The 18,122-nt window shown below is 38.9% G+C and overlaps 1 protein-coding gene across 8 annotated transcripts in view; it reads right to left on the reverse strand.

The window, feature by feature from the left end:
* CLASP1 (cytoplasmic linker associated protein 1) overlaps positions 1 to 18,122 on the reverse strand; it is a 266,876-nt gene that overhangs the window by 60,288 nt on the left and 188,466 nt on the right. For all 8 annotated transcript variants that reach the window (XM_056861271.1, XM_056861272.1, XM_056861270.1 and 5 more), the window contains 6 exons: positions 12,321 to 12,344; positions 10,146 to 10,390; positions 7,885 to 7,948; positions 6,309 to 6,472; positions 4,992 to 5,070; positions 4,613 to 4,756 (listed from right to left, as the gene is read on the reverse strand). In XM_056861271.1, coding sequence (XP_056717249.1) covers positions 4,613 to 4,756; positions 4,992 to 5,070; positions 6,309 to 6,472; positions 7,885 to 7,948; positions 10,146 to 10,390; positions 12,321 to 12,344 — 720 coding nt within the window. The remainder of the gene's footprint in view (positions 1 to 4,612; positions 4,757 to 4,991; positions 5,071 to 6,308; positions 6,473 to 7,884; positions 7,949 to 10,145; positions 10,391 to 12,320; positions 12,345 to 18,122) is intronic.

Genomic DNA, 18,122 nt, shown 5'->3' on the forward strand with positions numbered 1-18,122 from the left:
TTTACTATGATCTTTTTCAAGCTACTTTTGGAACGCTCTTTTGGGAAAGATGCGGTAAAAATATCATTGTAAACTGTTTGGAGGAAGAGTGTGTATTTTTGCAGTTCCCACACACATCAAAGTAATTTTCCTTGCTTCAATCCCCTGCAGCTGCCATTCCCTCACCCTGCATCATGAAAAACTTTTGGGGCATTAAAAAAAGTAAGAATGCAAAAGTAAGAAGTTAAAACACAACAGCAATTTCTCAATTACTGATTCTTTTTTTTAAGCCCTAAAAGGCCACCTGGTGATGTGTGGCAATGAGAATATGGCAGCTGTGAGGTACCAAGGCCAGAAGATTGCAAGGTAAACAGTAGTGTGAATGCTCCATTGCACTGGCAGAGACAATAGAAGTAAAATGGAAAATTGCTATTGTGAGGAAGCAACCTTACACTGCCCTCTACATATCCTGCTCTCCTGTCTGCCACACAGAAGGATCTATAATTTGGTTATTAGTTTTTGTTCTTGAACATGGCCTTAACAGTTTCCAGCAGCATCTTTTCAGCAGCAATACCGTGTTTTCCCCCCAAAAAATTAGCAATACAATTCTTTATGAAAGGAATATATACATGCCCCTCCCATGCATGTACCCATTATTTTATTGTCTTTATCTAACAAGAAAGTGGGTGGCAGGAGATTTTCCATTAAGGCCACTGAGAAAAATCTGAATTTCTGCCAGATCTGCACAGATAGGTAGCTATAAGCTCATGTTTTTTTACTCATTGTACTGCTTTGGCCTTTGGCCTCCCTTCTCTTGAACTGAGTAAATTGCATAGTCAGTGTGTTTGGAATATTTGGTGCTTAACATGGCCTTTCTAGTGTTGGGTATTATCACTGTATGCTTAATATTATTTTGACTGCTTGAGTTGCCTAATTCTCCAGCACTAGTTGCTTATATCTTTCTCCTCAAACTTGGTTTCTGTTTGCACTCTGTCCAGATTCTCAGCATTCCTTCAAAGCTTGTAGAAGAGCTTGGTCACTTTGTTAGCACATCCCCTCCTAGCCATGCGTGTGCCCAGACTGTGAGGGCTACACATTCAGCATAGGAATGAGAGACAGCAGAAGGAAGATTTCTTCCTTATACTCAGAGTATTTTAGTGTGGATATAGGCCAAAGTGCAAAGCAGGGCACATTTAGATTGACACGTTTCTCTGTACATGTGTCTCCCTGATCACACACAGTAATGGAATGAGGTCACCTGCAAACAAGGGAAGGAGTTTTGCGTACTAGGAACCTCTCTCCAGATAGGCAGAAAAATGTTATTTTGCAAATTAAAAAGACCCCCCCCCCGCAAAAAAACCCCAGCCTGATGAGCACTGAGCATGATGGAATTTTAAAAGTAGTTGAGAGGAAGGGAAAGGGTAAATTGGCCTGTCTCACAACTTCACTATCCTGGAGAGGGAGATCTGAACTAGGGGATGCAAACTACGAGGCAGACCTTTAATCCTAGTCTCCCCTCCCAAATCCGGGCTGCTATGGATTTTTAAGGACTCAAAATACTTCAAAAAAGTCAGAGGGGGGGATTAGGACTGGAGGGAAAGTACTTCCTCTGATCTTAATTCATTGAACTTGCCAAGCATTCTTTAAACTGAAGGGGGAGGGGGCAGAACCTCTGACAGCTTAGAATATCTTCAAATTAGAGCTAGGGAATGAATATGTGCTGGAGGATATGTGCCAGTTTTCATCACCACCCTAGACTCTATCATGCAACATGGAAAGGAAGATGTAAAATACTTCTGCCTTGCAACAAAGCTTGGTTACAGATAGCTGAGTATTAACATCCATAGTTCTGCATTGAACCATAAAGCTCAGATTCAAGGCTACATGAACAGCATCTCACCCAAGCCCTAGCAACCAGGGCAATTGAAGTACAGCTCATTTGATAAGATTTGGAAAGCTATTCCTCTGAGTCTGAGAGCTCAGCAGTGCCACATTATGTTAAACTATAGGGGGAAATGTCCTATTTATTCCTCCTCCCTGCTGACTACTCACCAGCCCCCAATTTATAAGAGATTGTTGTTCATTTTAGTAAAAAACAAAAACAAAAAAGTATTAGCAAACAGCTTCCCTTTACAGACAGTTGAATATTAGCATCCAGAATTCTGTGCTGCGAATCAGACAAAGGCAAGAAGACTATATTTTGAAAAGGTTAATTGTAGTTGCCTGCTGATCCCTAAGATAAGCAAGAGATACATCAGAAGCATGCATGTGAACTGCCTTGGGACACAGAGTGCTCATGTCCTGAGGCTTAACTCTGAATTCACAGATTATATACTCACCTATGTGGTATGAGAGATAGGTATATTCTCTCTCATCATGCCTGAGAAATCCTCCCCAAGGCTAAAATGTTTCCTAGGCTGGAGGCTTACTTGAAAAACGAAGGAAAGACCATTTAACCCCCCTTGCTTCTTTTTAAATTTACTTTCTCCGTTATCTCATCTGCACCTGAACTCAGCTGCACTGTCTGTTTCCAGTGCAAGGGCAAGTCCTATAATATGTCCAGTACTAATGAAATAAAGTGATCATGGGCCTGTGGAAAACCAACTTTTCCCTTACCAAAGAAGAATCCTATTTCGATTTGAGGGACAAAGGCTGACAGGGCACATGGCATGTTCCCAGGGATGCTCAATTCTTCTTAGAAATTAAGCATCGAGCTGCATTCTCTTGCAGTTCTAAAAGCTTAGAAATTAAGCATTGAGATGCATTCTCTTGCAGTCCTAAAAGCTTAAAAGTAGACTGAAGGACACCCAAGTTGGTCAGCAACTTTGAATCAGGCAAATAAACATGAGTCTTCTAATGCTAATTTTGAGAATGGTTTTTTGATGCAACCATTCTTTATCTGCATTTTTCATGTTTTGTCTCCCCACGATGGTATTGCAAGAGCTGTCTGCCTGTTTCAGAGCAAAGTTTCCCACGCAAGCCAAATTCTACAGGGAAACGATCAGGCAGGCCATGATGGAGAAAACTATAACCCTTATTGTTGGTCACCACCATCTGGCAGAAAGAGGAATATTGCCTAGCTGAACACAACTGCAATGATGCTAAGGCTCAAAGAACAAGTTACGTGGTACTCCACAATTCCTTCCTCCATTTCTAAAAACACAAACTAGCTTGAGCAGGCTACCAGGGAAAGATTTATTTTAGAGGAAGGGCATTTGGGGAGGCATTAGTTCATCTCTTCCTGCCCAGCTGTTTTCAGATCAAAATCATTCTTCCCAAACAGCTTTTTATCGGCAGGGATTCAGGTGGATTCTAAAACGGGAGTGCTTGGGCAGTGTAATTTCCCCACTGATACTGATTTTTCTCACTGGCAGTTTCTCTCATCAGTTTTGATATGCTTGTTCTCACCTTTTCCTCTCTGAAGCCGAGAGACTTTCCCCCCTTTGTATTTGACCTTATTGACTTAACAGTTGCCAAGACTGTTCTACCTTGTATGCAACAATAAGGACACCTAAAGGCAGAGCTCTGTGTCATATTACAGGGCCATGTAATATACTGGACTACAGTTACACTGCTCTCTTTTCACAAGCAAATAAGCTATATCAAGAGTCACTTTTTTGTTCTCTATCAGAGAGAAGTAAATCAGCATAAGCATTGGGGAATGGGGAGCATAGTATCATGGGGAATAGGTTGGCTTTAACGTCTTTGTCTGGGGCTTTGGCTTGGATTCTGCCTATAATTTCCATCGATGGAAGGAAGCATGACTTCTCCCCTCAGCCCGAAATGTCCCCCCAAATTGTCATTCCTGGGGGATAGGGAGTCAGAGCGCTGCTGTTAGAGGGGGGAATCAGCAAAAAAAAAAAAAAAAAAAACCACAACCCAACTCACACACACACAAATTCCTGCCCCTTTCGACACACAGAAATTTTAGGTGAAATCTATCCCTTTATATGTGGCTGGCTTATAAAATGTATCTCTCTCAAACATGCGCGTGCACACACAAACACCCTTGCTCCAGATGCGCTCCATGGATTCAGATTGGGTGCAAATATATAACGGAAAAAGCACCTAATCATTTTCTGTTGAAGAAACCTACTAATAATGGTATATTTCTGGGCACACAAAGTACCTTGCTTCAGGAAGCCAGTAAGAACAATATTGTAGTAATACAAAGCACATGTTTACAGAAAAGCATTAGGTACTTGTAAATACTTTTAAAATCCTCCCTTGAAACTAATTATTATTTCTAGATAAATTACACAAATCAAATATTTAAGAAGCAAAAACCCTCCCCTGGTTTTGGAAAATATGATTCTAGGCCGTTTTTGTTCTAGCTGTAGTGTTATGCCTGGGATCCACAGATCCGTTTTTCCCAGAGTAAGCTCAGATACCGGAAATGGTATAGCTATTTTCATTTCCAATGGGTTTATCAGTTACAGAATCAGGTGGTTATTAGCACATGAAAACTAAAACTGACCTAAGCCTGACAATTTGTTCATATATTAGTTAAAATGGTATTAAAAATAGAGGGTACACAACACTTTTTCACAATGGTGTTTGAAGCTCGTTTACAATGAACATATGGAAAGAACAACTTATCCACTTGATATCCCCTCTCCTTGCTCTAACTTACCTTTCTCACATCTGAGCTCTTTGGTTCTGTTGTCCAAGTGATAATCCTAGAAACAGCAAGTTTTGCCTCGCTGGAGTTCACAAAATCAGTTGGGTCCATCTGTCTGGCCAAGGATTCAATGTACTTGAGGATTGCCACTTTTACCTAAAGCAAACAGAATACTTGTGTAACCAGGGAACAGCAATATAAAATCTTCTATTCTCACATGCAGTAGCTTGTGGATCATTTCTTGATCATTGTGGATCATCTGTGGATTTTCTGAAATTCCTTAAAATAAACACTGCACAAGATCACTTTCCCAATTCTTTGTAATCAGTTATTGTAATGCACTTTTGTGATCAGAGAAGGATTTATGCTTCAGAACAAAGATTTTCCTCACCTTAAGATTTGGTGTTTGGGTTTGATCTACAATAAACCTCATGAGGATATTAAACTGCTGATCAAACGGAAAAGAATCCCTACGGGGGAAAAGAAAAAGAAATGCATGACAACATATTTAATTACTAGTTACAGGATTTATAACACAACCGACATATAAAATGCTGTATATAATCAACCAAAATACAGGGGAGAATATCTCAGCTATTCTTCCCCTCTCCTTTTTCCTTCCTCTATTCACATAGTGAAGGATTTTGTCTAGGATCAGCAATTGTCCTTCATATAGTACAAGATGGAGAACAAAACATGCCAACACAATCTGAACAAAGAGCTGCAGTAGCTGTGGCAGCCAGGTGAGAAGACTTGGAAGAGGACTAGAACTAAATGCTTTAGAACTGGAATAAGGGAGATGACACCATCTTTTAATCAGCTATTCCCTATTTTTAATGCAGCAAACAATGAAGAACACTCTCTCTCAAACAGGCAAGGACTTCCTTCTCTACAAAAGCAAAACTGCAATACTCCCTCAAAGAGTCTTCCACAAATTACTTTGAACTGCATATTGGTATAGACTTAAATTGTAAAATGCTTTGGGGGCCAAATGGGCTGAAAAGCAAGGCATTAATCTGCCAAAAAAATACACATGCATTCTAATATTTTTGTACATTGTGCAGTTACAGGCAGCCCTTCATTGTTTCAGTGATACTTTCATGTAACCTCTTGAAAGAAAGGTGAACAGTGCTGGTGTTGATGAACAGCATCTGTTGAGCTATGTAATCACAGCACAGACCCTAGCTATTGGCCGATGAAAAACTGACACGAATAATAATACAGATCAGGACCCTAAGTTTCAAAGCTATAGAACATTTCTGCTGATAGAAAGGATTCCCATCTGTGGAGGAGACCTTACTCACCTTCCCCCAGTCCAAAATGCTGTTTCTAGGAGACCAAAGATCACCAAGAACAGCCTGGGGAGAATCAGAGGTCTGGAGTGGGTGGGGGAAATTGCTGAAAATCACCCTCCCCTTCCATTTGGGAAGTACTCTGTTGTATCTAACCTATAATCTTAACTGTTGGAAGATCAGACCCAGCTCCCAGAATAGGTGAAATTTTAAATCACCATCCTGGATCCTGAAGAATGATTCCAGCTTCCTAAAATATTGACTAAAAGTAAAGAGATTCTGTTGAATAGCATTGCAGCATTCACTCTGTGTAATCCAACTTAAGTCCCAGTGAAAAAGGTGAACTACACATAATGTAAATAAATAAAGTAAAGGAAGCTTTACAAGTCATCCATTGCTCTTTATGGACAGACTACCTTGTTACATCCAGAGCCTTCTGCACTTTTGCCTGTACTGATCCCAGCAAGTCAGCTCCCATCTTCTTAAGTAACTGTGTCAGGAGGACAAAAAGCCAATCTTGCAAATCATCCTTGTGGATAATTATGAAGTCTACCAGGGTTTCAAGAAACATGCTGAAAACCTATAAGCCGTACAGAAATCAAAGGGGGGGAGGGGAAAGAACAGTTTAAAAATAACACACAAATGATTAAAAGAAAAAGTTTGTGAAATCTGCTTAAAGAAGGAAGTTATTAGAGCTCATGTTAGCCCTGTAAATTTCCACAATATGCCACATTAAATAGATAAAAGATGTGAGGTAGGAAAGGAGGAAGGAGAATACACTTACTCTCTGTTGTGAATTCCACCGCAAAGCAGGCCATGCAACAAAACAAACCATTCATTAGTACATAAACACCAAAAACTGAAGGCAACTGCTCTAGGGCAGTCCTATCCCCCCCCCCCCAACACAGATAAAGTAAGCGTTCAGGGAAAGTTTGACAATTTTGAGGAAGAGTATTTTACCATAATTCTGAAGTTTTTTTTTTAAACCTTGCCTATCCCCTCACTCATGCAAGCAACATCTTTCAAAACACCATATAATTACATATTAATAAGAGGTCTTTTCTACCTTAGATAATTTCCTGTTTGCACAATTCTCATTTAAAGAGCTTCCCTATTTCATGCTGACTACAAGCACTGAACCACTATTTAAGAACTATGTGGTGTTGTAGGGATACAATGGACTGGGGAGGGGCTGTGGCTCAGTGGTAGAGCATCTGCTGGGCGTGCAGAAGGTCCCAGGTTCAATCCCCGGCATCTCCAGTTAAAGGGACTAGGCAAGGAGGTGATGTGAAAGACCCCTGCCTGAGAACCTGGAGAGTCGGTGCCGGTCTGAGTAGACAGTACTGACTTTGATGGACCAAGGGTCTGATACAGTTTTAAGGCAGCTTCATGTGTTCATGTGTGTGACCGCCAAAAAGACAAATAAGTGGGTTCTAGATCAAATCAAGCTTGGACTCTACCTAGAAGCTAAAATGACTAAACTGAGGCTATTGTACTTTGGTCACATTATGAGGAGACAAGAGTCACTGGAAAAGACAATCATGCTAGGAAAAGTGGAAGGCAGCAGGAAAAGAGGAAGACCCAACAAGAGATGGATTGACTCTATAAAGGAAGCTACGGCCCACAGCTTGCAAGATCTGAGCAAGGCTGTTAACGATAGGACATTCTGGAGGACATTCATTCATAGAGTCGCTGTGAGTCAGAAGGGATTTGACAACACTTAACACATTCACACACAATATCCTGGCCTTGCTTGCAATAGAGTTATTGATTGCTTGATTAAATTAATAATTCCTTCACTAAGAAACTCTAGGAAAAGTTCACCCAAACAAAACCTAACTCAAAATATAAGCAAGTCATCACAGAGTTGAGAGAACTGAAGTTTTAATAACAGTATGATAACATAAGTACCCACGTGCTAATCAAATTCACATGAATATATGAGTGTTTAAAAAAAATAGTGTATCTTAAAGATTTGTTTTAAGATTTTACCTTGCTGTGAGGATCTGCAAACATGCGTGTGAAGATTTCACATAGCCTTTTCAACTCAACTCGGCTGAAATGCACAAACACACAGAAGAGATTACTTAAGAATGGACATAGGATATCTGGAAAATATGGGAAGGAAATCTGTTGAGATAGTGCCAAAGACAATTCTTAGAATACGAAATTTCTCTCTACGGTTAAACAAAATGTATCGCAGTGGCATTCAGATACATTAACATAAATTGTCAGAGTCACGTTATCTGTTTAGACAATGCTTTACCAATTTTTCCTTTAAAAAAAGCAAAAAAAGGCAAAAAATAAAATATAATGGGTTATAAACTGGGTGCTGCCCACTGCCTTGTTGGTAGCCTTTCTGTCCCTGGGGTACACTTCTATCCACACCCAGCCACTAGTTCGCAATCGGGACGTAGAAAAGAAAGCTTGTGATATTGGGACAGAAGGTAGGACTGCTAAGGAGGCAGAAAGGGTACACCTAAGAAGGGATGGAACTGGGACCCAGCTATGGGAAAGCAGAGGAACAACGAGGCTACATGAGTGAAGAAAGAGGACAAGAGTAGGTGGTGGAATGAGGAGTTGGGACAAAGGTGTAAGTGTGGGATCCAGAGGGAAAAGACAGGCAGTAGAAGCTTGGAGCTTTCTCAGCCTCAAGAAAGGTCCGATAGGTTGGCAAAAACCAGCAAACATGACCGAGGGACTTAAAGGTCTATGTGCACACAGTAGAACAATCAGACAACATGTTGAGTCAGGCAAGAAAGTGTGTATGTAATGCCTGACGGGAAGGCTCTGAGGCATGATTTTAAATAACGAACTATATTTTTGCTATAGAACTCATAAGGATGCCTGGAAGCTGTTTTGAACATCAACAACAAAGGAACGGAAGAGTAACAGCAGACAGTTTGAACAGGTCTGATTCTGCAAAGATTCAACCAGAAGAAACCTAATACAGAAAATTCTCTAAAATGATTTAGAGCAGTGGTTCTCAACCTGGGGCCATATGGCCTCCCAAGGGGGCCCAGGTAATTCCAAGGGGGCCACAGGTGAAAATTGCTTAAATGGGGGGCCACGGCATGAGACTAGGGGGCCACAGAGGGAAGTGAGAAGTGAGGAAAACAGATAAGAAAAAAGAGAAGTGAAGAAAATAGAAAATTGTTGTTTATTAGCAAGTTCTATTCCCTTTTTGTGGGGTATTTTTTGAAAATTTCAGTTTTCCAATAAGAACTGCATGTGTGCATTTTGTGTGGCTATTTATGCTTCTCTGTTCCTTGGCTATTTACAAACAAAACATTTAAATAGCTACCTTTCTACCTGTAGGACAGGGGGGCCACAGGAAGGAAACAAGGTTGGAAGGGGGCCACGGTCGGAAAAAGGTTGAGAACCACTGATTTAGAGTGCTATTAAGATGATGCCCTGTTTGTACAGAGTTATTTTTAGGACAATCACAAGCTGCAACTAGATCAAAGTCCTGAAAAAAGCCAAGTAAAAATTTGTGAACTAGGTGTCCTTTCCCCACCTGCAAAACTTCTGTTGGAAGACAATACCAAAATTTCCCAAGCACATTTGGAAAGACTGCAGCATTCCCTTGCAGTTAAAGTTTCATATCTCCATCAACACCCAAGACAGTCAAGCAAGTTCTTTGAGAAACAAAAAACTCAAATCTTTTTCTGAGTTAAATGATCTGCTTAAATGATCTGAATATTTACAAGTAAATTACAAAATATAAATCTTGTTCTCTTATCTTTCAGTTTTGCCCAAAGAACTTCAAACAGAAAGTATACTTACTGTTTTTGTGAATAAAAGGCAGTTTTTCTCTACAGCTTAAATTATACTAAAGGCCTCTATAGACATGAAAATTCCTCGAATAACATCTAAGCATCTCAAAGGAATAAATAATATACTCAAGGCCTCATTGCACTACTATCAACTCCCTGTGGTAGATTCCTGGACTATTATTACACAGCTAACATGACTCCTACAAACACAGGTCCCATTGGCCCACATTAGAATCCTGTAGAATCCCACTTTTCCCCCGCCCAACCTTAGCACACACAATAGATTGGCTGGATTATAATTTGGTTTATGCAATTCAAGGAATAGGTAGCAAAATAAACTAGATGGTTCAAGAAAGTCAGTCAAACCACAGTCTGTAAATTAAAACTCACATAAATAAATAAACTTTAAGACTACAGATCTACACTAGCTTCCGCATCCCTGGATTAATTGTCTCCTATCTGTATTAAAACAATCACCTCAATGTCCTCTGGCTCTTCAGTAAATTCTGTAGCCCTATTAGTCCCTCTTTCCTCTCAGACCAGTTGGAACTAGCACAGTGGTTTAAGACCTCAGCCACATCCTCTGTCTGTCGCAGGTAGTGTGGGATGCCTCCATTTCTGGACCCGTAGGAACGTTCTGAGCAAGCACTTGATGCATCACTGTTTGCATCATCATCAGAATACATCCCATATGGCTCATATCTTCGTCTCACTGGCTTTTTCTGGGGAGGGAAAATAAACCCTGAACTTAATACGTTTTACTTTATTTCATTGAAGCAAAAACTAAATACTGATCAAGAAGCACTCTGGACATTGTTGGTAATGATGACACAGACGTTTTACAATTAAGGTATATCAGGGCACTCAATGAAGGCTGGCAAAGGCCCCAAATGGACCAGACAAATTAACAGTTATGTCAGACAAAGCCTTATGGAACGGCAAATTGCTTTGCTTTGACTGCAAATGGCTTTTTCTTTACTGTAGAGCAAATGAGACAATTCCATTAAATAATTTATTTATGTTAAAACGAACTCTTAAATTATTCCATCATAAATCAACAAAGATAATGCCAGTGTACAATGGAAAAAGATGAACGCTCCTTAGAGGAGGCACTGCTAAAATTATTGCTAAGTTCAGACCCCAAGAACAGCATGCAACTCTAGTCTGGGGAACCGTGCTGACATAAGCATGGATTGGATGTCTCCTATAACCTTCACTAGAGTATTTACCATTTGTTGTGTTAGCCTTTCAGGAAGAATATAATAGCTCTAGTATAATACTCTTAAACTACTTTGATCATCCTAATAACTCATACTTACTTCTGTATACTGATCTCTCAATAAATCAGTTATTTGGTGCATCATCAAGATCATCACATAAACTAAACAGTGGATAGCTTTTAATATACTATAAACTAAACGCTAGAAATAGATAACTGCTCTGTGCAGCATTAAAGAACCACTATATATTCCCAAATTGTCCTGTCTGCCAGCTAAGATCCTTCCTACAAGCCATGTTCTGTGTATCTCTGCCCTCAAAGGTGAGGTGTGGTAACTAGAGGCAGGGCTTTTTTGGTGGTGGCACCTCACCTGTAGAATGCCCTTCCCCTTAAGGCTCAGATGGCAGATACTCTACTTTCTTTGAGGCACCAAGCCAAAACATTTCTATTTACCCAGCTTTTAATAAAGAGGTTGATTACACTCACACCTGTTTTATAGCCTGTTTTTAGCCTGAGATTTATTTAAGATGCTTTTAATGATGCTCCATTATATGTGTTTTATGTTCTGGCTGTGTTTTGAACGCTAGGCTTTAATAACCTGTATGGTGTTTTATGTTTTTTATCATGTTTTACATCATAAGCCTCCTTTGGCAGGTTCCCTAGGGAGGTGGCATGAACATTTCCAAATAAATAAATAAATTCAGGGCAAAACTTCTATAAGGGCATATTAACTCTAGAACCTGGCACTCAGATGGCTCCTTTTTAAAATTAAGGCTCTAGTTCTCATTGCAGAGAAGAAAGGCTGGGAAATGAGTTGTCAGAGCTCAGCTAGCCTAAGACTGCTGATGAGGACACACGGTTTTAATGCCTAGAACAGCACTGTAGCCATCTTGGTCTTATAATATAGTCCATATAATATATAATATATTTTATGGCTCTATAATATATAATACTATAATATTATAATATCAGCCATCTAAAGTATATTTTATTTTGTGTACCATACTTCATTACATCTTGGCCCTATAATATAGGCCCTATAATATACAATGGTATATATATTATGGTCCTATAATATATAATACTATAATATTATAATATCAGCAAGCTTATGTATATTTTATTTTCCATTCTTAATTCCCTTCTGCCTCTTCATACTTGCCCAATCACAGAAATAGTTTGAAAACCTACATTTTAAAAAATGTAAAGGAACATATGCTTAAATCCACGGCAGAATTTTGGGTTTCTTGGCACTGTACCTTGATTTTGAAAAGGCACAGAGAACACATCCACCATTACTGTTCTTAAGTAAACAGTGCAAAATTCCTTTATGCAGAATGACAGAATTCCAAACATGAGCTCTAATAGGGAAAGCAAAAAACTTGGAAAGTTAAAAAAAGAAAAAGAAAGAAAAGTCAAGATAGCACTAGTACCTTGCTCCTGGAGTCTCCTAAGAGCTGTATGCAGGAAAATATTGAAGGGTGGGAGAAAGCATAGAGAATTACGTCAGAAGCTTATGCAGGGATTGTTCTTGCAACAAAAATGTACAAGCAACTGTGTCTTAGCAAATAAAAACATACAATTTAGCCACTTTGACACCAAGCAACATAAAATTAAAATGGCAGAGCATGACATCAAACTGATATTCTTCTGTTCCTGTAGAAAGCTAAGTCCTTTTGGGGGGAGTTATTTCACAGACAAAATATGTTTAGGATTCTATCCTCACTAATACCAGCAGCTCTCACACCCCACCATGTAGCATGCGACACTTCTGTAACATTTAGGAAAAAGAACTCCTGGAGACCACTGTCTCTCCTCATGGTGGCAATCAAAGACAGGATTTCAGGTCATAGCCCAGACTAGGAATACACATTTTATGTCCTTGAATACCTAAACTCAAACCAACTAATGAATTTCTTTCTGCCTGAAGACTGTCAAATACACAACTGCTTCCAAAATTTCAGCCCCTCTTTTACAACCAACTAGCTCATTTTCCCCTCTCCCATATCTGACAATGCTTTATCTCAAAGTTTCTCATATTTCCCTGTGACCAGCTGAGGAACAAGACTTTTTTGGGTGTGGAGAGTTTTACATTAGATCCAGATTTGCTGTCTGGGTCCTCAATACGCTTGTTTGAATGAGGTTAGAAATCTCCTTTTACAGGTACAGAAATAAGCACATTTCAGGAGACAGAATTTGACTGGCAGAACATTGGCTCGATTGGTGGGATAAAGCATTGTTGGAACAATGCTTCTACTCCACAGATATGGGGGGAAAGAATGCTCCTTCTGTGAACAAGGCTGCTGGATAGCATATTATCAGCAAGGAAGGGGAGTAGGCAGGAAGTTACAAAAGTAAAATTGGTGCCAAGATTTACCAACAAGTGTACTCAAGAAAAGAAGAGAATTCAATTTCTTAAAACCAATACTTGAAAAGAACGAGAGAAGATACCACTGGCTAGTGCATTTTGTGCTCTGGAAGTTTTCCTCCCATCAGGGAAGAGAACACTGATCAAGCAAAAGGTTCCAACACAACCTGCAGAAAAAGACGAGGATAATAAATCTTCAGAGCAAGAGGAAGAAGAACATTCTGAAAAGGAAGAAGATAAACTTGTGGAAGCTGCTGCACTTTAAGAACAAAGGCCTCAAATGGATAAATTAAAGATCATTTCATTAAATATTAATGGATTAAATTCGGCGTTCAAGTGTAATAAGACTTTCCATGCTCTAAATAAATTAGGGGCAGACATGATATGTCTTCAAGAAACACATATAAAAATAAAACATGAACATATTTTAGATAATAAGAAATTTGGGGAGTTATACTCATCATTGGCAAAGGTTAAAAAAGAGGAGTGGCTATCTATGTTAAAAATCCACAAATAAAGGTATAGGGAGAAGTCAAGGATACAGATGGAAGATTTTTAATTTAAAAATTACAAGGATTTGAGGGAAAGATCTTTACCATCACAGTAATCTATGCCCCCAGCAATGCACCAGAACAATTTTCTGAGAAGCTTTTTCAGACAATACTAGACTTTCAACACAGAGAAGTAATGTGAATGGGGATGTGAATGAATAGATCCAAAAATCATAAAGGAGGCAAACTTCCCAAAATGTTTTTAATTATATGGAAATGATGCAGTTGAAAGACACTTGGAGAAGCAAGAATTAAAAGACTAAGGACTATACCTTATTTTCACATACACACAACTCTTATTCAAGGATAGATATGTGTTGGATATCCAAGACATTGTTAAACAATCTTAAAAGTGCCAAAATATCACCAAAAACTTTTGCTTACCAAAACCCATTAGAGATAGTGTGGACATATGGGAAACAAGAAATTAGAAGGTGGAGGCTTAATGACAATTTGTTTCAGCAAGAAGAAATCGTTAAAAAATGCTGTGAGGACTTGAAAGACTTTTTTACTCTAGGTAATACCTCAGGTATCTCCAATGCAATGATCTGGGATGCCAGTAAAGCCTTTATGAGAGGTAAACTCATAGCTACAAACATCGGAAAGAAGAAAGAGGAGCAAGAACAAAGAAAGAAATTAACAGACAAGTTAAAGAGTTTAGAGGAGCAACATTACAAAACACATAAGAGGACTATATTGAAGGAAATTAAAAAGCTGAAAAATATCCTAGACATGTTGGACACAGAGGAAATGCAAAACAAGATTAAATTTGCAAAACAGAAGTTCTCTGAACATGCTAATAAACCAGGCAGATATCTTTCATATTGTTTGAGAAAAGAATCTGAAAAAAGAACTATAATTGGAGTTAAGAAAAATAACGGGACAAGATATATGGAAAAATATATTAAGGAGCCATTTCATTCTCCCTCCCTCTAAATTGTAAAAAAGTAATTTACCCAGGAAGGAATGGAGGAATATATCAAAGACAGTCAAACTGAGGCCTTTACGAGGGAGGAAAAAGAGATGTTTAATCAAAGCATAACAATACAAAAAAATTACACAAGCTATTGGTAAGCTGAAACCAGACAAGGCTTCAAGGCCTGATGGTCTTACATCAAAGTATTATAAGTGTTTTGAAGAAGAAATAGCATTGAATCTACAAAAAGTAATAAATGACATAACCAGAGATGGAAGCATTCCTATATCATGGCAAGAAGTGTATATTTCATTAACACATAAAAAAGGAAATGATCCTTTATTACCACAATCATATAGACCTATTTCACTCCTGAATATGGATTAAAAACTTTTTGCATTCATTATGGCTAAAAGACTTAAGAAGAACATACTGTATTTTTCGCTCCATAACACGCACCTGACCATAACACACACCTAGTTTTTAGGGTGCCACAGACAAAAAAAAAAAAGTTTAGAGGTTTTGTCCCTGAAAGGCCTTCTTAGATCAATGGGGGAAAGGGTTGGTCTAGAACACGGGTGGGGAACCTTTTTTCTGCCAAGGGCCATTTGCATATTTATCACATCATTCGGGGGCCATACCGGTGCCATACCGGTTGTAAATCTCCTGGCGGGGGGGTGGGGGGGAGGGGAGAGGCTAGGGAGGTTTTTGGGGTGGAAGAAAGAAAGAAAGAAAGAAAGAAAGAAAGAAAGAAAGAAAGAAAGAAAGAAAGAAAGAAAGAAAGAAAGAAAGAAAGAAAGAAAGAAAGAAGGAAGGAAGGAAGGAAGGAAGGAAGGAAGGAAGGAAGGAAGGAAGGAAGGAAGGAAGGAAGGAAGGAAGGAAGGAAGGAAGGCTATATATTGGTTGTGATTGGGAGTGACGGTGTGCTTCTCTCTTCAACAGCCCCTTGAGCTGAGGGGGGGCACCTTATTTGTGTGCCCATAAATAAACATTTATTCCTTTCACCACCATGGTGTGGTTATTGTCTCAACAGCACCAGGGTCAAACCTTTTTTTGGCCTGGGTATCAGGAAGGGAAGGGAAGGGAAGGGAAGGGAAGGGAAGGGAAGGGAAGGGAAGGGAAGGGAGAAAGAAAGAAAGAAAGAAAGAAAGAAAGAAAGAAAGAAAGAAAGAAAGAAAGAAAGAAAGAAAGAAAGAAAGAAAGAAAGAAAGAAAGATAGATAGATCGATGGATGGATGAGAAAGAAAAGGACAGAGAAAAAGAAAAGGACAGAGTGTGACAGACCAAAAAAGAGACAGAAAAAGAGGGAGAAAGGGAGACAAAGGAGTGACAGAAAAAGGAAGAAAAGAGAGAAAAGCCTCCCCCCCACACACACACACCTGGCGGTGCACGCGGGCGAGGCGGGCGGGGCGCACGGCTGGGCGCGCTGGAACGGGGCGCACAGAGCCGGCTCGCGTCGTTCCAGCGTGCCCAGCCGGCTCTGTGCGCACATTCACTCCATAACATGCACAGACATTTCTCTTCACTTTTGAGGAGGAAAAAAGTGCATGTTATGGAGCGAAAAATACAGTAACTAAGGTTATACATCCAGATCAAACAGGGTTCATACCAAAAAGACAAATATTCGTTTTGTACAGAACGTAATAGAATATGTTAAAAATAAGGGTAAGAAAGCTTCATTCATATTTCTGGATGCAGAGAAAGTCTTTGATAATATTTCCTGGATATTCTTACGAAAAACATTAGGAATTCTTAATTGCAGGGAGAGATTTTTTAATTGGATTCAGAGTATCTATACAAAACAAAAAGCAAGGATTTTGATCAGTGGGAAACTAATGGAAAGACTGCAGATCAACAAAGGTACAAGGCAAGGATGTCCGTTATCACCATTGTTGTTCAATATTTTATTGGAGGTGCTTGCAAATAGAATAGGAAGAGATGCTAGAATTACAGGCTTGCAGGTGGAAGAAGAGGAGTTTAAAATGAAATGCTATGCTGATGATGTAGTACTATCTAGTCTCAATCCTCAAGACTCAATGGGATATATATGGAACAAACAGAAAAGTCTGGACAATACTCAGGCTATAAAATCAATAAACTCAAGATGTAAATAATCTTAAAGAACCTTTCGAGGCATAAAGAAGATGCAACAGGACTTACTAAAGGATGTAAAGTAACAGATGAAGCAATAAAATACTTGGGAATAAAAATATCAGGACAGAACAAGACTTTGTTTAAAGATAACTACAAAGCAACGTGGGAAAAAATGGAAAAGGTCTTGGTGAGATGGTCCAAACTAAAAATATCATGGCTGTGGAGAGTCTCAACAATCAAAATGAATGTCTTGCCTAACCTTAATTTCATATTTCAAATGTTGCTGATTCGTTTGGAAGACAAGACTTTGAAATGCTGGCAACAACAATTAAACAAATTTGTATGGAATGGCAAGAAACTGAGGATCAGATTAAAATGCTACAGGATGAGAAAGCTAGAGGTGGTCTGGCTTTACCGAATTTGAAATTATATTATCAGGTGGCCGGTCTAGTGTGGATCTCCGATTGGATTAAAAACCCAGAAGCGAGTTTAATAAAGCTTATTTGAAAGAAGGACTACATTATCATCTTTGGATGAAAAAAATATCCAGAGCTTTGTCACAGCAAGAAACGCAACATGTAATCAAAGATAGTCTATTAGGTTTATGGATGATAAACAAAAAGAGGCTCAGCCCTACACTTGTCACTATTAATGCCTCCAATAAAAGCATATTATGAGTGCAGAAAGGAAACTCAATTATTATATAACATATCAGGATCTGATCAATACATGTGGAGAAATCTAAACAAGCAAACAAAGAAAGAGGAGAACAAAAAAAATAAAATGGCTTACATATTGTCAACTGGTCTTGAGATTAAGAAAAGACTGTCTAGCAGAGGGAAAATTGAGAGACATCACGGAATTTGAAAGTCTGATTATGAAAAAAAAAGGAATCATTTCCTGGGCAAGATATACAAATTGTTACTCAAATATGATACTGAGTCTGAACAAGTTAAACCATGCATGGTGTATTTGTTATGTATTTATGTTTGTTCATATTATTACAGTTATGAAATAAAAATTGAATTAAAAAAGATATTTTGCTGCCACTGCTCCTTTCATTTCCAGAGTAGTTTTGATCACCAGGGTTTTCTACATGGTTTTTCAATTTGTGGTGTTTGTGTTTTGGACCTTCAAAGATATGAATAAAAGGAAAGAGTCTCCCTTAGTGCAGAGAACAGAAAGGCAAAAGCTTTGGATGTTATAAATAAATTGTGACAGAAGGCGTATATGGATTGTCTCTTTTTGTGCTTCCTGTGTAATATGTGAAGCTCCAGATGCATGCAGTATTCATGTTAGGTATAAA

Source organism: Euleptes europaea, chromosome 15 (assembly GCF_029931775.1).
Source record: "Euleptes europaea isolate rEulEur1 chromosome 15, rEulEur1.hap1, whole genome shotgun sequence".
Taxonomy (NCBI): Eukaryota; Metazoa; Chordata; class Lepidosauria; order Squamata; family Sphaerodactylidae; genus Euleptes; species Euleptes europaea.